The 19,479-nt window shown below is 34.5% G+C and overlaps 1 protein-coding gene across 4 annotated transcripts; it reads right to left on the bottom strand.

The window, feature by feature from the left end:
* Positions 1–10,659: 10,659 nt before the first annotated feature.
* Positions 10,660–15,805, bottom strand: LOC110663858 (monocopper oxidase-like protein SKU5). 4 transcript variants are annotated; one of them, XM_058149936.1, is made up of 9 exons: positions 15,421–15,801; positions 14,986–15,095; positions 14,633–14,903; positions 14,401–14,539; positions 13,095–13,458; positions 12,412–12,777; positions 12,234–12,312; positions 11,210–11,406; positions 10,660–10,950 (listed from the first exon to the last, which is right to left on the bottom strand). In XM_058149936.1, the coding sequence occupies exons 1-9, from the start codon at positions 15,562–15,564 to the stop codon at positions 10,842–10,844; spliced, it is 1,779 nt and encodes a 592-aa protein (XP_058005919.1). In that variant the 5' UTR covers positions 15,565–15,801; the 3' UTR covers positions 10,660–10,841. The 4 variants fall into 4 exon arrangements, with proteins under 4 accessions (XP_058005919.1, XP_058005921.1, XP_058005920.1 ...); XM_058149938.1 differs by lacking the exon at positions 14,986–15,095 and having other exon boundaries at positions 15,421–15,567; XM_058149937.1 differs by lacking the exons at positions 10,660–10,950; positions 11,210–11,406 and adding an exon at positions 11,413–11,586 and having other exon boundaries at positions 15,421–15,805.
* Positions 15,806–19,479: the final 3,674 nt, after the last annotated feature.

Here is a 19,479-nt window from a genome sequence, read left to right as displayed (position 1 = left end):
ATTATAATCAGGTGGCTTACCATTAAGGACCTCGTAAGGGGATTTCCACTTCAAGAATCTTGTTGGTAAACGATTTATGATGTATGTGGCAGTGAGTAAGGATTCACTCCAAAATTGTTTAGGAATATGTGATTGAAACATGAGCGACTGAGCAATCTGTAACAGATGTTTATGCTTTCGCTCCACGACACCATTTTGCTATGGAGAGTAGGCACATGAATGTTGGTGAATGATGCCTTTATCATGAAACAATTGTGAACAATAAGCATTAAGAAACTCACTACCATTATCACTGCGAATGACCTAGACAGAGGTATGATACTGTGTTGTGATGGAGTTGAGAAACATGGAAATGGTATGAGGTGCTTGTGTTTTATCTTGTAAAAGAAAAGTCCAAGTGGCACGACTAAAATCATCAACCAATGTTAACATATATCGTGCACCAGCGATAGAATGCACTCTATATGGTCCCCAAAGATCTATATGAATGAGTTGAAATGGTTTGGATGAATACGTTTGACTGGTTGGAAAAGGTAGACGCTGCTGTTTAGACAAATGACACATGCTGCAATCAGCAATAATGGGACTAAAAGTTATAGATGGAATATGACTGAGAGTAGTGTGAGATGTATGCCCCTAACGAAAATGCCATAAAGTATCATGAACAGAAAATCCTTTATTTATTTGATGACAAGAGGTATTAGATTGGTTACATTTATTTAAAACATTGTCATGAATGTCTATTACAGTTGAAGGATCACAAACAGATGAAGACCAAAAACTATTATCCAATCTATACAATCCTCCTGCCATTCTCCCAGTTGCCACCACTTCCTCAGTCAACTGGTCTTACAAAACACAGTGGTTAGTGTAAAAAATGGCATTGATATTAGAAGTTGCGGCTAGTTTACTGACAGATAAAAGGTTGTGTTTAAATGTTGGGATGCATAAAATGTCTTTGAGAATTAGTTTGGGTGTTACTGTGATGGTGCCTATTTGACAGGTTTCTTTCTTTGAACCATCGGGTAAACTTACAAATATAGGTTTGGGAAGAGTTTGACATGAGTCAAGGAATAAAGGATTAAAAGTCATATGAGATGAGGCACCCGTATCAATGATCCATGTACCTTTCCAGTCATTTTCAGTGCTAAGTAAAGAAAAGTTATTAGCCATACCTGCAAAACCAGCGTAATTGGCACAGCTATCATCAGTACTCATTTTCCCTTTCATGTATCTTGCTACCTCTTGCTGTACAGCTGTGGTAAACTCAACAGAGTTGGCCCAATTCTCACTTCTTTTGGGTACATCAGTTAAGAAATCACCATCAAAAGGTGTATCCTACATTTTAGTGGTCATGTATGCTTGTGGCTTTTTCATCTTCTTCTGCTTAAGCTCCTGAAACCATTCAGGATATCCGTGCAACTCAAAGCACGTCTCCTTGACATGTCCGGACTTATTACAATAGCTGTAGTACCATCTTCTTTCTTTCCCAAATCTCCTTTTTTCCATGACTTGTTTGGCATCAGATCTTTCCTTGTGAATGTGTTTTTAGCCATTAACACAACATTTTCACTTGCTTCAGTTATCTGTCCATGTATCTCCCTCTGTTTCTCCACATTAAAGACCACAGAATAGGCTTTATTAATTTTTAGCAGTGGATCCATAAGCAGCACCTGGTTTTGAACATGATCATAACCATCCCGGAGACCTATTAGAAATTGTATCACCGTATCACCGTTCTCAATATCTGTCATAGTCTTTGATGCACCACAAGTACACACAGGAAAGGATCGTAAGCAACTTAGTTCGTCCCAAAGCTTCTTAAGCTTTGTGAAATATACCACTACCGGCATGTTATCTTGAGAGAAAGAACTAATTTCCCGTTTGATCTTATACAACAGAGGCCCGTTACTCTCACCGAAGCACAGTTTCAGTTCTTCCCATAGTTCTCTGGCTGTAGTAACATAGAGAAAAGCTTCTACTAAATCCTTTGAAATTGCATTCAAGATCCATGAAAAAACCATGGAATCAGCTCTTTGCCATTTATTGAATGTAGGAGAATCTTCCTCAGGTTTCTCGGTACTACCATTAATGAATCCTAATTTGTTCTTCGTGCAAAGTGCTATCATCATTTAACCACTCCAAGCCAGGTAGTTTGTTCCAGTCAGTGGTGCACTGACTAGCGCCAAGCCTGGATTATCAGAGTTTTGAAGATGAAAAATGTAACGATCGGGCTCCCAACCACTAGAGGAATTGTCTGCTTTGGCTATAAGCCTCACGGTTTTGTCCCATAGGTGGAATGGAGAACTTCCCAGGAGGTCACCCATCCTAGGATTTCTCTCAAGCGCACTTAACCCTGGAGTTCTTCCAACTCTCCAGGCCATTCCACTAAAAGGCGCCTCTAGTGATTAGTTTCCCCATTTTCTATATCATTACTTTTTGAACCCAGGACCATCTCCGTGCTTTGCCGATGTGGGATTTGCCTAAGGGACCTTTGAACTTCTTCCTAGGTGCAGGAGATGAGCTAGACTGACCCGGGCCCCTCTTCTGCTATCTCTCTATTGCAAGATAATGCATATCAATGGTGGGATACAGTGTCTAGTGAAGTGCAGTCAGAATAAATAACCTGGGACTTCTTCCTCTCAGAGTTCAAAAAGAAGTATGTGGGTAGTGTATATTTGGAAGAGAGTATGAAAAAGAATTTGTCAGACTAAGCCGTTAGCAAAAGGTCCCTCAGGCAAATCCCACATTGGCAAAGCACGGAGACTCTGGTTTGTCGAGACTCAGGCAAATCCCTCAGGCAAATCCGTGGATTGATTTGTCGAGACTCTGGTTTCACTTGAATCTCCGGCATCCATTTCCAAGAACAATCAAAGAACAGTATTACAAGGAAGAAATATGTATTATAACAATACCTTCTTCTGATTCAATCACCAGAAGTAGCAGATGCATAAAACAAGATCGCCATTCACACAGGACAAATGCTCTGATACCATGAAAAGACAGGAGAATGAGAGAAAATATTGTGAAATTATAACTGCTTCTATTTGAGACTCTTCTACTATTTTTATACAAAGAACTATACAGCTGTCTCTAACAAATTTGCCAACTCATTATTCTTAACAAAATAACTGTTCCTGCCAATCTTTTCTTGCTATTTATAATTGATAAATTACTCAATATGCTACAGTAACTACTTGCAAAATGTTATATAAACAAAGAAATTATATAAAACAGAATTGTTATTTATCGTTGACCATAAATTTGTTGCAGAACGTAAGTTAAAAACCCATTATGATTAAATCATTAAAATAACTGCCTATAATTGATGGATATAAAACATGAGAATTTGTGATTTTACTTCTCAATTCATTAAAAAAAATAATAAATTGGCCTTGTTGAAAGGGTGTAAATGGAGATATCGCGTAGGAAACTGATGATTTTGTTTAAATTATTAACAATATTGAATATTGAATCTAAATTGTTTAATAAGATTTTAAACTCAAAGAAAATGTCTGATGAATGTAGGAGGAGTAGATATATAGAGTTGTTCAAACTATAGGGGAATTAAACTCATGAGCCATACTATGAAGTTGTGAGAGAGAGTTGTAGAACATCGACTACGTCATGACACTTCTATCTCTCCCAATCAATTTGGCTTCATGCCTGGTCGTTCAACTATGAAAGCGATCTTTCTCATTAGAAGCTTGATGGAGAAATATAGAGATGTGAAGAAAGATCTACACATAGTTTTTATCAATTTTGAGAAGGCTTATGATAGTGTTCCAAGAGATGTCTTATGAAGAGTGTTAGAATAAAAGAGGGTATCTATTAGGTACATACAAGTATTGAAAGATATGTATGAAGGAGTAACTACTAGTATGCGCACAGTGGGAGGGGACGCAAGAGATTATCCTATCTCAATTGGATTATACCAAGATTCATCTGTAAGCCCTTACCTTTTTACATTAGTTCTAGATGAACTGACGAAACATATACAAGAGAGTATCCCTTGGTGCATGATATTTGCGGATGATATAGTTCTAATAAATGAGATGCGAGAATGAGTCAATAGAAAGCTAGAGCTTTGGAGAAGTACTCTAGAGTCAAAAGACTTTAAGTTAAGTGGAACGAAGACAGAATACATGCGTTGCAAGTTTAGTGAAGACCGAACTGGTAATAGAGAATGAGTTAGTTTGGATGGAGTGGTATTGCCCCAAAATAATTGCTTTAAATATCTTAGCTCAATCATTCAAGTAGATGGGGGATGTGAGGAGGATGTTAGTCACAGGATTAAAGTCGGATGGTTGAAGTGGAGACATGCTAAGGGAGTTTAATATGATCGCAAGATTCCTAATAAGTTGAAAGGAAAATTTAACCGTACAGTCATACTACTGGCCATGTTATATGGTAGGAGTGTTGGGCAATGAAGGAGCCGTATGTATCTAAGATAAGAGCTGCGGATATGAGAATGTTAAGGTGGATGAGTAGTCATACTAGACTAGATAAAATCCGTAATGAGAGTATTAGAAAAAAAGTAGGAGTAGTGCAAATTGAGGATAAATTGAGAGAATAGAGATTGATGTGGTTTGATAATGTGAAACATAGACATACGGAGGCTTCAATTAGACAAATAGAGCACATTAGGTTAGATGATAGAAAGAAAAGAAGAGGTAAGTCTAAACTGACTTGGAGGAGATTAGTACAACTTGACTTAGAAGCATTATACATTTTCGAGAATTTAACCCAAAATCGTTTAAAGTGGAGAAAGAGAATACATATAGTTGACTCTAATAAATTTTTGGGATAAAAGTTTAGTTAAGTTGAGTTGAATTGTATTAACAATATTGAATCAATTATATTCTCATGAGGTACAGTGAGAAAAAGTATTAAACAACATGCGTGCTGGTATATTTAAAAAAGAAAGCTTTCATCAGATTGACACCACGCTCGTACACAAATCCATCAAAGCTGGAGCATCCAGGTCCACCATTGAGCCAAAGAACAAACGGATCCTTTAATGGATTCCCTTTAGATTCAACAAAGTAGTAAAATGATTTCTTGCCATGGCTTTCATCAATAGTCACATACCTTCATAAAGAAAAAAAAAAAGGCAAGAAAGAAAACCCACAAAATCATCCGTTTCAAAAAACACTTCACTGGTCACAATCACATAACTTCAGTACCAAGAACTTGGAGAGAATAAAACAGGAGAAATCTTGAATCAGCATGCATTTTTGTTTTTAAATAATAATAATAATAATAATAATAATAATAATAATAATAATAATATGTGTATAAAATTCAAAAAATAAAGGCTTACCCAGAATAGTGTTTAGAAGGAAGAGTGCCAGAGAAACCAGGAATTTGAGTGATCAGAGCAGTTTAAGGACCTGAGTAAGCTTGTAGTACAAAGCTCAGTACGAAGCTCAACAACAACTAAACAATACTGTATAAGATGGGAAGTGTCCCAGCCATGGCAGAGAAGAAAAGAATTACTGAGCATAAAAAAAAAAAAAATTATCCACAAGCACCACAGAAGCACTGTGATTCTTATTTATGAGCTTATAAAGGGTCAGTGTGGGCTGCGGTTATGCAACTTGATGGGACTTTGATTTTTGTTGGAAGCCAAGGCCTACAACACATATCATCCAGAGAAAGACAGAGAAACAGAGGAAATAGGTGGTGGCACCTACTCCAACACAACAAAACACAATAAAAGTAGGAGGATCAGAAAGCTATGAAGTGCTCAGTTGATAATGAAAAGAAAAAGGAAGGGAATGAAAGTTGGCCAATCAAAAGCCAAAAATATCTAAGAGCAGGTATTTTAGTTTCTTAGAAACCTTTTTGACGTAAATAATTATTAAATTTAAAGGGAGTATTGATTAAATTATAATTAATTTATTTTAATTTAAATTTATATAAGTGATTAGATTATGTATGTATACTTAATAATTAAGATGTATGTAACAATAATCACATGGAATCTATGAACATGTAATTCACAGAAATAAATAAATAAAATTTTACAAAGAAATCTTTACCTATTACATCAAATTTATAAAAATAATTCATATAGTATTTGGTAATAATTAAAAATCAAGTATAATTGTATATTGTTAATTAATATAATTTAAGGTTTAGTATTATTAATAAATATATTTATAAATAACAACTCTGCCTAAGTAGTTTGCGCTTAGCCGGTCCCAAGCCCGGATAAAGGAGGAGGGTTGCGGTAGGTAGGTGACAACCAGCGTAAAATTTTGTCACATCTTATGATATGGATTCAAATGATATAAACGTTGGGGCGTCCTTTACTAACGGCGCGCTACATCGGAGCCCGGGTGTAGTGAGAAATATGCAAGGGTGTAGGGCGTTCACCGAAAGCGACGCGCCATGCCGGCGCCCGGGTGTGGTGTTAAGTGAGCAAGGGTTCCCACATCATAGACGGGTGTGGGTAAAGAAGTTAGTCCATAGGATAGACAATAGAATAGATAGTGGAACAGAACACAAGATAGACATAGAAAACAATAGAAGATATCATAAAAAGAGACTAATTAGGAAGGAACAGGATAGGAGGAGGATCAGGGTTGGTACTTGGAATATTGGATCACTTACAGGAAAATTAATGGAGCTTGTGGATACCTTGGAAAGGAGAAGGGTGAATATTGCTTGCATTCAGGAGATTAAATGGGTAGGAGAGAAAAGCAAAGAAGTGGGTAATTCAGGGTACAAACTGTGGTTTACCGGAAAGGAGAGAAATAAGAACGGAGTGGGCATAATCATAGACAGGACATTGAAAGACGCTGTAATAGCTGTGAAAAGAGTAGGAGATAGAATTATACTAGTAAAGCTAGTACTAGAAGGAAAAACAATAAATGTAGTTAGTGCTTATGCCCCACAAATAGGACTAGATAGTGAGAGTAAACAAAGGTTTTGGGAAGATATGGATGATTTAATGCAAAGCATACCAAATGAAGAGAATATTTTCATTGGTGGAGATTTGAATGGACATGTAGGAAGTGATAGGCAAGGCTATGAGAATGTTCATGGAGGTTTTGGTTTTGGCAGTCGAAATGAGGAGGGAAAAAACATCCTGGATTTTGCTATGGCATACGACCTAATACTAGCAAATACCTACTTTATAAAAAGAGAGTCACATTTAGTGACTTTCAAAAGTGGGCAACATAGAAGCCAAATCGACTTCCTCTTAACCAGGAAGACAAATAGAGCTCTATGCAAGGATTGCAAGGTCATTCCAGGAGAGGCTTTAACAAGTCAACATCGGTTAGTGGTATTGGATGTCAAGTTTAGGAACAATTCAAGTAAGGTCAGAAGAAATAGTGTAGCTCAAACAAAGTGGTGGGATTTCAAAGGAGTAAAGCAAGTGAAGTTCAAAAATGAGCTTCTCGAGTCTGAAGCATGGAAGCTGAATATGGAGGCCAATGATATGTGGATACAGATGGCATCAAAAATTAGAGAAGTAGCTAGAAAAGTACTTGGAGAGTCTAAAGGACATGGACCACCCTCAAAAGAGAGATGGTGGTGGAATGAGGAAGTACAAAAGGCAGTGAAGAGAAAAAGAGAATGGTATAAGAAATTACCTAAATGTGATAATAATGAGGCATATGAACAGTACAAGATAGCAAAGAAAGAGGCAAAAAAGACAGTTAGTCAAGCAAGAGCACAGGCCTTTGAAAAGTTATATGAGAAACTTGGAACTAAAGAAGGGGAGAAAGATATTTATAGATTAGCAAGGATGAGAGAAAGGAAATGTCAAGATGTCAATCAAGTTAGGTGCATTAAGGATAAAGAAGGAAAAGTGTTGGTGAAAGATGAGGACATTAAAGAAAGATGGAGAAATTATTTTAATGATCTCTTTAATAATAGTCAAAATGGTAATAGCGTGAATATAGACTATAGAACGATAGAAAAGAATGTGAATTATACTAGAAGGATTAGATCTTTAGAAGTAAAGGAAGCACTTAAGAGAATGAAAGTGGGTAAAGCCTGTGGACCCGATGGAATACCAATTGAAGTGTGGAAGTGTTTGGGAGATATGGGAGTGGCATGGTTAACTAAATTATTTAATAAGATTCTAAACTCAAAGAAAATGCCTGATGAATGGAGGAGGAGTATTTTAGTACCTATTTTTAAAAATAAGGGAGACATACAGAGTTGCTCGAACTATAAGGGAATTAAACTTATGAGCCATACTATGAAGTTGTGGGAGAGAGTTGTGGAGCATCGACTACGTCGTGATACTTCTATCTCTCTCAATCAATTTGGCTTCATGCCCGGTCGTTCAACTATGGAAGCTATCTTTCTCATTAGAAGCTTGATGGAGAAATATAGAGATGTGAAGAAAGATCTACACATGGTTTTTATTGATTTGGAGAAGGCTTATGATAGTGTTCCAAGAGATGTCCTATGGAGTGTGTTAGAACAAAAGAGGGTATCTATTAGGTACATACAAGTGTTAAAAGATATGTATGAAGGAGCAAGTACTATTGTACGCACAGTGGGAGGGAACACAAGAGATTTTCCGATCTCAATTGGATTACACCAAGGATCAGCTATAAGTCCTTACCTTTTTACATTAGTTTTAGATGAATTGACGAAACATATACAAGAGAGTATTCCTTGGTGCATGATGTTTGCGGATGATATTGTTCTGATAGATGAGACGCGAGAAGGAGTCAATAGAAAGCTAAAGCTTTGGAGAAGTACTCTAGAGTCAAAGGGCTTTAAGTTAAGTAGAACGAAGACAGAATACATGCATTGCAAGTTTAGTGAAGGCCAAACTGGCGATAGGGAAGGAGTTAGTTTGGATGGAGTGGTACTATCCCAAAGTAATCACTTTAAATATCTTGGCTCAGTCCTTCAAGTAGATGGGGGATGTGAGGAGGATGTTAGTCATAGGATTAAAGCCGGATGGTTGAAGTGGAGACGTGCCACGGGAGTTTTATGTGATCGCAAGATTCCCAATAAGTTAAAAGGAAAATTTTACCGTACAGCCATACGACCGGCTTTGTTATATGGTAGTGAGTGTTGGGCATTGAAGGAGTCGTATGCGTCTAAGATAAGAGTTGCAGAGATGAGAATGTTAAGGTGGATGAGTGGCCATACTAGACTAGATAAAGTTCGTAATGAGAGTATTAGAGAAAAGGTAGGAGTGGTACCAATTGAGGATAAGTTGAGAGAAGGGAGATTGAGGTGGTTTGGTCATGTGAAGCGTAGACATACGGAGGCTCTAGTTAGACAAGTAGAGCACATTAGGTTAGAGGATAGAAAAAGAAAAAGGGGTAGACCTAAATTGACTAGGAGGAGAGTAATACAACATGACCTAGAAGTATTACAAATTTCTGAGGATTTAACCCAAAATCGTTTAGAGTGGAGAAAGCGAATCCATATAGTCGACCCTAAATTTTTGGGATAAAGGCTTAGTTGAGTTGAGTTTTATATTTATAAATAATATTATAATATTTATTAAAAATAAAATGAACCAAATCACTAACTAAATTATCTTTTATTAAAATAATCAAATTTAATTATTTTTTTAATCATAATCCAATAATACAAACCCTTATTTAAAATTTTAAATAATTAATAAATTAGAAATTTATTCAATATAATTATTATATACTACTATAATTAATTAGACATAAGATTTACTAATTAATTTTATGAATTACATGAATCGGATGAATTTGGTTCAAAAATGATTTGAAATTGAAGGCTTCGATTGTGATTTCGATTTTGGGTTCTATTGTTATTCGATGTAGTCAATGATTGAAATATTTTGAATTTATTTTTTCAAGAGAATCGAACCGGATCAGATCATTAGTCCGAACTTTCAATTCTAATTTAGTCTGGTTCAAGAGGAGGGGCTGGGGACTGATACTCCCCAAGATGATTTCAATTTGATTCAAACACGTGAACTGTTGATCATTCTGATCTCAAATTTAATCGAATCAATTATGATCTGATTAAACTGGAGCTCAATTTTTGTTCTGTACGCATGCTAAACATAGCGAAGCCATGGCACGAGGCCTGTGTTAATATTTATTCCTGAAGCCAAGTTATTTTCAAGCTACTTGAATTTAGACTAAACTTGAGCAGTTCAAGTTACAAAACTGAATGTAGTTTACTTATTATAACAATTAATTTATTCAGTATTCAATTTTTAATGTAAATTTAAGTATATTTTATTATTTTCTAATAGTAATCTATGATACTATTATTTTTATAGTTCTAGTTCAATTTTTATTTATTTTTTTTATAAAAAATTTGATAATTTTTTAATGAGAATCATAAAATAAATACAGTATAATTTTTTTATGAAAAAATTATAAATATAGACAATTAAAATAAATCATCTCAATAGAGAAGAATCATATTAATTGATAATTTATTAATATTCTATTCAGAGAAATGACTTGAATAGAGAAAAATCATATTGTGCTAGTAGCTGATCTTTAATTTACTTTCTCCATTTTACTAAATTATACCCTTACCCAACATTCTGAATATTGATGCAGACTTAATATTTAAAAAAGCTGAATGACAAAATAATCCATATAACCGACCTTTAACTAAGTTGAATTTCTACAGTTTTGGGAACCACTGAAAATGGAGATCTTACACTTCACTCACCAATTTGCAAATTAACCACTTGAATTACAGAATCAAATATGATACAACAATACAATTAATAGAATGTTATTTTCTATGATACAAGTCTTTGGTTCCAACAATATATCCTTTGCTGCTTTCAGCAGATGTTTCATTTCCTGTGGAACAGATTGTACCCTTTTTACATTCACCTATATCCATGCCTGTTACCTGATAAAACTTGCGTACAATGTTGCGGCTAATGCAAGAAGAACTGCTCTACTCACACTCTGAAGTGTTGGTGCACTTGAAAACTTGAATCTCTGAGCCTGGTCCCTGCGAAAAAAGAGGAAAAGGAAGGAATTGTAACGGAGTATTGACAAACCAAAGTTCAAACAGTAATGCATGATTCCATATGTTGCAAAGTCTCAAGTACCTAGTAAGATATTCCAAAGATTTGTAGAAAATAATTTAATCAATTGGAGGTAAAACTTCAGCCAGAATCAAAATAAAAAATGTGGGCTTCGACTGAAAATCATCTTTAAGAGTACGTTAACAAGAGTGATCTACAACAGTTCTGCTTCTGAAATCTTACTTCTGTAAGGATGATAATAGGCCACAATATATGGCATTATCAGGCAAAGAAACCTCAGATGTGTCGATCTCTGGATTTACAACACTCATATAAACCTCCTGGCCCAGATACCATGAGTTGAGATTTTCTGCTCGGAGATTCCAAATGCCAGCATTGTCAAGAGAAACTAAGATGGCAGTCCAAGCTCCAGGAAAGACCTGTAATCAAAGGAGAATAAGAAGTTATTATAAAACTGATGGGGCTAAATTCCTTTCTGTGTGAATCATAATGCATTTCCTGTAACTGTCTTCATACCCATAGCAAATAGCAAGGGCAGTAATAGGAAAAGCCAGTGCACAGAAATTTTTTTTAATCCTTTCCCTCTCACTTCCACAAATCTGCAGTGAAAATAATTGACCTATTTTGAAAACATGAAACTTTCCCTTCTAATTTCTTTCAAATAAATGATAAGTGTTAAAGTCCAAGTCTAATTGGAATTAGGATAAGGAAGTATAATTAATTTAGGAAGTTTAGTAGAATTTCAATTATAAAGTTTAATATATATATATACATGAGTAGTTGGTTGGCCGAGCTCACAAAGTAGAGAAGTGCGTTAAATTCTTTGTTTGAGTGATTTTGAGGGTGAGATTTGCACATCAGTAAGCATGCATACAAAGCAAAGATTTGACATTTTCTCAGAAGACACACCATGTCTACTTTACAACAGAATTTAAGTTACCAATTACCAATTACATTCTGAAGAAAATACACCATTAAAGTATCTACCATCACTATAGAGTTGGTTTCTCATATACACTATGCAGTGTCTATCATGCAATTTGACATTTATACAGCACATAATCCTCCAAGGTTAATCTCTTAGTAGAGAAACACAGCTTTTTCCCATAATGTTTGAGGAGTGATCTCTAGTTTTGTTTTCCACAAAATACATTCAGATGTCATCATCCTCTTGTGCCTTTCCAGGAAAAAAAAAAATCAGCAATGACCTCAAGGCATTTAGAATGTAGGTTGAAAGAAAACTTACCTGTATAGTGCAGCGAGCAACACCATCCCATTTGTTGTATGTCCCTCTGCTATTCTCTGTCCACACTCCAAAGTCCATACTACAATGAAGACAAAGAAATTGCACAATTTCATTTCTAATTTCTAAATTCCATTATTTAGGAATAGAGATGAAAAACATATCAAACTGGAAAGCTCACCCCACAACAAAAAATGCATATCCATCCATATGGTAGCTCTGGACAGTGGTATCATTATTCTGAAAGATTATTTCCATAAAACCTTTGAAAGTGCCATTAATTAGAGATGTATCAAATTTTGGAGGTCTGTTCATTGGTCTATTTGGGAAGTCAAGCTTGTAGACACCTGAAATGTTGTATTTCTGAGCAAGCATCAGGGGTGTGGGAGGTGGTAAGTATGAAATGCCATTAAGGGTAGTACGCCACTTCCCATCAATAAGCTCAGCAGGTCTATTGAGAATCACATATACATCTGTCACAGTAATATCACCATATTTGAAAGACCCCTGTGGATTTGGACGAGCAGCACCAGCTGAGACATTCCATCTGAAAATGCAACAGCATCACAAAAATCTGAGAAAAATCAGCCTACCATCCACGAATATCAAAAGCAGTTATTTGCATATGATCTTCAGGGAAATTGAACTAGATATAAGAGCAAACAATAGGATTTCTGGTTTTAATGTTACATCAGTTCTCCCTTTCTACAAAACTTGTAACTAAGCAGCTTGAAAGACGAACTCGACTCAGATTATTAATTAATCAGCATTCTGGTAAGGGGTATAGCAATCTTTTTAATAACTCAAAATGATAGGTAAAGGTATCTTCAATATTGAACCAAAGAGATATATATTAGCTACAACCTTATGGATCTTGCTTGATTCATTGAGAAATATATATCTTGTTCATTAGGAGGGTCAGGAAGAGACCCTGAAGCAGGTCCCTGAGAATTGGAATAGTGCAAGATAGCAACTCCAGCAGCTTTAGTCCAAGCAGATGAATTTACATATCTGGGACTGGCAACAATATAGTAATCACTGCTAGCATTTTGATCCATTGTAACCAAGAATGAATATGACTGACCCACATGAATGTCCATGTTTTCATAGTTTTGCTGAACAGTGTATGATCCTTCAGTCTCTACAAGAAGCAAGTTATGATTTTGTATTCTGAAATTCAAGCTGGTTGAGATACCAACATTGTGCACCCGGAGACGATATGTCTTTCCTGTTTAAGATGAAAAGTAAACCATCTAGCTATCCAAAAAAAAAAAAAAAAAGCAGGAAGAGTAATATAGAATGTTGTCAGAGCATATTAACCAAAATGTCAATTACCTGGCTCAAATTACACTCCATAAATTAGAGAAGGGGAAAAAATTTCGATAGTTAAGAGTGTATTGCTCCCCAAAGAATTCCTGCAGGCTTTGGACCCTTTATTTTTGTCATCACTCAAAGGAAGTAAACCTTGCTAATTTTCAAGTTTGCACAGGTTTTAAAGGGAGAGAGAAGGTATCTTATACATTTTATCAATGTTTTGGACCACGCATGGACATCTCATTTAACTGGAACTAATTTAAATGTTCATTTAACTGGAATTAATTTAAATGTTCTCCATATCATTTGAAAGCATATAGCCCTTTCCACTGGAAGAAGCCAGTACAAAAAAAGGGCATTCTAGCAGGTAAGAAGCTCAGATGACATGATAAAAGAACTGAATGAAAGATTTTCACAAAATTTGATGAATGAAAGAACTCATGTGGAAGTGACAAAAACTCAACGCCAATGCTGTAAAAATCAAGGCACACTTGTATCAAACACTACGCAAGACAGATAGGATTACCAAGACTCCCAATGACATATTCAAATGTTTCCATCTTGTTCTTTACATTGCACGTGTCAATGAAACTATCTTCCAGATTGGGGGCAATGATAAGATAGCACAATCAACTTTTGACCATAACTCTAATGATCGATTGCTAGCATTATATGCAAATATCATTTGAAACCCATGAGACAACCAAACCTCCTTTACCATATGCCTACTTAATGGAAATTTTTTGAAAATTTTTCGAATTTATAATTATAAAATCATTCCCTCCAAGCAAGATTCTAATTCTAAAAAAAGATATAATAGTAAACTGAACCTAGGATACACATCTCGGGAACTTACCAGGTTCAACATTTATTATCTGATAAGTAATGCCTTCTTGGACAAGTGCCTCATCATATCTGTAAGGACCAAACCCATTAATGAGGATACCATCAGGAACTCCTACGTCATCTCCCTTTTCAACATGTTTCCTTAGTTCCTGTTTACCCGTAAACATTGGTCAACCGCATAAACCAACTAAAGCAGCCAGGTGTTCACCAAAAGCAATAAGCCAAACACGATTTGTACAGACCTTATGACTCTTTGTATACCAGTCACTGATAAAAACAATAATATCTCCGTCAGGCACAGCAAATGGTAAAGGAATGACGTCCCTATTGTTTATGATAATTCCTCCATATCCACCTGCTGCTCTCTGGAAGTTGAGGGAAGGGAAGTAAAAGAAACTTCCTATCTGATCTTTGACCTGAAACTGATACGTCCAATTCCAACCAGCAGGAATCGGACAATTAGTCCCCAAAACACCATCTTGCCAGGAGTTTTTCCTATTCTGTACGCCATTCCTACACCAAGGTAAACAACATAAATATTAATAAATTCATTGCCAGATTATGTTCTAACATTGTAGTAAAGCACATCCTATACCATGTAAGAAGCAGTGGCTCATCAAGTTCATTCTTGACATTGACAATCACGTTCCAATTTGTAGTGACATTAAGAATAGGTCCAGGAAATAGCCCATTAATACCAATCACCTGGTATAATGATTCAAATAGTTGGCTTCAGATGACATAACTCATAATCACGCACCAACTGGAAAGTTTCTAATTGCTTTCAGACGGAATTATGCAATTCAAACACCAGACTAGCTAGGCAGTAATAAGAAACAAAAGGGAAAAAGAAGTAACAAGCATGTAATTATGAGAAATCATCCATTATTATTGAAAAAGTTTAATACAAAAACTATAATTATAGTCAGGAAAAAGAGTTTCTTGAAATCTGAAAGAGTTAATAGAGAAGAAGACAAGAAGTAACAGTTGAAAAAGCAAACAGAATTGCAGTTAAGAAAAGAGAGAGAACCTGCTGCTTAACTCCCAGAGAATATCCAGTAAGGTAAGAGACAGTCCAATCAAAAAAGACATAAGGGTCATCTGCCAAAGAACCAGTAACCAGACACCCAACTAAGAGGAAGAAGAAGGAGACGCATGAGAAAACAGAGGGCATTGGATCCCTTATCTCTCCCTTATCTTTCCCTTGTTTTCTAGAGACAGAGGAAAGAAGTGAGAGTGGGAAAATAAAATCCAATAAAGCCACATGGGATTCTGAAGAAGGCCATGTTTGCAGACAGCTAGAAGGCTTCTGCAGCTGCCAGTTCCAGGGAGGGCCCCCCAAGTTTTCAGAAATTTTTAGAAAACTGGAGCCGCATTTCAGCCCCAGTCCCACCGCTTCTTCTTTCTATTGTTATTTGTTCACTATGCTTGGCGGGCATAAAATTGAGAGGAAAAAACAAAAGGGTTATTTACTTATTTTCTTTCTTTTCCCTCCGTTTGAAAAGGAAAATGCCAAAAGAGTTTCTACCGACAACCGAGGCTCTTGGGATCGTCCCAAATCCCAAAAAAAAAAAAATATATATATATATATATATATATATATATATATATATATATTTATTTTCTAATAATATAGTATTAAGATATAATTTTCAAATTATTTAATTATTTAAATTTTATAATTAAAATAATATTTTTCTTAACTTCAAATGTAAAAATTAATTCTAAAAATGACAACAAATTGAATATTTTCAAATAATCGGTTCAATTAAATCTTATTAAAATATATTTAAATATTATATAATTAAATTTAATATGAATTAAAGTTTAAAAAATAATGTGGTTTGATTAAGTTTGAGTTTTATATATTTTAATATTTGTTAGTTGTTTAAATAGATAATTAATTAATTATAAATTATATATTTTTTATAATAATATTTAAAAATGTTCATATATTATATTTTAATTAAAAAAATTAAATATTTTATAAAATTAAAAAAACTTTTAAAATATAAATTATCAATAAAATATATTTTATATAATTATTAATTACAATATATAAAATTAATGTTTTGAGTATTATTTTAATAATAATAATAATAATAATAATTGGGTTTAAACTATTCTAAGTAGTTTATAATAAATTTTAACTAAATTTGGAATAGATTTAAGTATTGAATATATTAATTGGGTGTCAATTGGAATATGCTAATTTTTATGATTACTTTACCTATTATTATTCCTAATTAATTCTAATCTAACTTATTATATTAGTATCTTTTATTTTCAAAAAATATAATATTTTATTAATAATATTTTTTTCTTGTTGAAAATAATATATTTATATATTTATTTAAAAATTATATTTAATTTAGATAACAAATTAAGTGGGTATTTGACCTAATTTATGAGTATGAATTAATTATTTAAATAATTTTTTAAAAGCCATGTACAACTCTATTGTAAATATTGAAACTATTCATAAAAATAATATTTGTTTCAAAAATCAGTCAATATAGTATTATCAATGTGTGTTACTATTAGAGCACTTGATAAAAACGTCATTTGAAATTGCATTTTCTTAAATATACATCCAATTATTGAAATATTTGAAATTCAGATAATTTATTCTCGAGCTATCTGAACAACCTTCAAATGCATATTTAAGTTAAATGCTACCTTCTCTTTAAAATACAAATTTTAAAAGTACAAAAAGCTGATGGTAACATTTTTACAGTTCTCTATTGTTTTTATATCAGATTTTTTTTTCTTCTCTTTTGTCTCTTGTAAAAAAATTTCTTTTAATTCTTCAAGGATGATTATGCATATGGGGTTTTTTAGAACTTTTTATTTTATATTTATTTATTTTATATCTATTTGCTTAATAAATAAATATATAAATATTTATTTTAAATTATTCCTTAAAATAGAAATCAAAAGTAGTTTAAAACTATTTCAATTTCTAATTAAATATTATTTTCTGTGATATTTAGGACAATAATTAAATTATCTTTATTTATATTTAATGAATAATTAAAATATTTTTTAGATATTCTAATTATAAATACATTTTGTTTTGCTTGTAATTACAACTAATAATTTATGAAATTTATTTTATTTTCAATATATTTAATATAAATATAAAAATATACAACAATTTAATAAACCATAGCATGTAAAATTCTAAATAAAATTTTCAAATCTTAATAACAAAAAAGTCACAATATATATTAACAAAAATATCAATTTCGTTTATTCCTAATTTTTATTTTTTAAAAATTTTACATTTTATCATTAAAATTGTCATGACCCAACCTATGGGCCGGACTGGCACTAGAACTTGAGATTCGTAGTAAGCCTAACTATTCCTTAATCCAATCTTAAGGTCCATTTTAAACTCAATTTCAAGAATTCAACCGGACAGAGTCCGGCCATAATATGGACCATACAACGGGGAGTTTTTAACTCGCCTGACCTGTAAACACAATATATAACAATTTGGGGAGCTCAGCTCACGCTCCACATACTCATCATGTCACAAATCAAATGGGAGCTCAGTTCTCTCATCCAATCCAATTACACTCACATATACATGCATTTAATGTTCTTACAAATTCAACATAATATTATATTATAGTCCCAAATTAATTAAAATACTTCTAACATATGCGGAGTCTAAAATTTTGGCTAAATTGTACAAAATACATTAGATATTACTAATTGACCTGCGAAGAAGAGGAGCAGGTTAGTCACAACAAGTAATCCTCCTGTAGCCTGAAAAAATAAGGTAAACAGAAGTAGGCGTTCGACTCAGAGAGAGTAAAATATTAATTTTAACTACAATTTCTATAGCTATCTAGAGCTAATGCATCCAAAGGAGTGGAATGCAACACCATCGAAATTTTCATGCACATCACATCATAACAGCAAAAAGGCAATTTGAAGCGCTCACACACCCAATAATGTTCAAACAGTACATATATGGGAGCTGATCCCCTATACAGCTCTCTTAATCCAACCTCTACCAGCGAGTGTCTCTCAAGCCGGACTTTCGCTTGATAAACCAAATGCGGGGGCCAGCGAGATCATCTAGAGGCATGCCTACCCTAACTTATCCATAAAGGACCAGGTCCCAGCGAGTGTCTCTCAAGCCGCGTCTACCCGTCCTATCCATATCCAATACCACACATGTCACGACCCAACCTATGGGCCGGACCGGCACTAGGACCTAGGCCAGCCTAAAGCTCCCAAGGCCCGTAGTAAGCCTAACTATTCATTAACCCAACTCTAAGGCCCATTTGGGCCCAATTTCAAGAAATCAACCGGACAGAGTCCGGCCATAAAATGGACCTACCAACGGGGAGTTTTTGACTCACCCAACCTGTAAACCCAGTAAATACTCAATCGGGGAGCTCAGCTCACCCTCCACATACTCATATCATCATAAAAACATATGGGAGCTCGGCTCCCTCATCCAATCCATCAAACATGCATATCATTATACGTTTACAGGTCCAATATGGTAATAATATTACAGACCAAAATCAAATAAATACTTCTAACACATGCGAAAATTCTAGGAGTAAATAAAATTACACAAATATTGATAAACAACCTACGAAGGAGAAAAGCAGGTTAACCACAATAAAATCCTTCTGTAGCCTGAAAAAATATTGAACAGGAGTGAGCGTTCGACTCAGAGAGTAAAATATCAATTTTAACCATAATCTCTATAACTATCTAAAACTAATGCACCCTATAGAGTGGAATGCAACACCAGCAATAATTTCACATCATAACATCAAAAAGGTAATTTGGAGCACTCACGCACCCAGTAATATCAATCATAATATATATGGAGCCGATCCCTATCTGACTCTCTTAAATCCAACCTGTGCCAGTGAAGAACTCAGCTCGGACTTCCACTTAATAACCAAATCGGGGTCCCAGCGAAGAACTCAAGCCGTGTCTACCCCGAAGGACCGGGTCCCAGCGAAGATCTCAAGCCGTGTTTACCCGTCCTATCAATAGTCCACACCACATCATACGCATGCCAACGCACGCACACTGCTCCAAATTACCACAACAA

The sequence above is a fragment of the Hevea brasiliensis genome, chromosome 7 (assembly GCF_030052815.1).
Source record: "Hevea brasiliensis isolate MT/VB/25A 57/8 chromosome 7, ASM3005281v1, whole genome shotgun sequence".
Taxonomy (NCBI): Eukaryota; Viridiplantae; Streptophyta; class Magnoliopsida; order Malpighiales; family Euphorbiaceae; genus Hevea; species Hevea brasiliensis.
The sequence above is the reverse complement of the archived record's forward strand: the minus strand, read 5'-3'. Positions and strand labels throughout refer to the sequence as shown.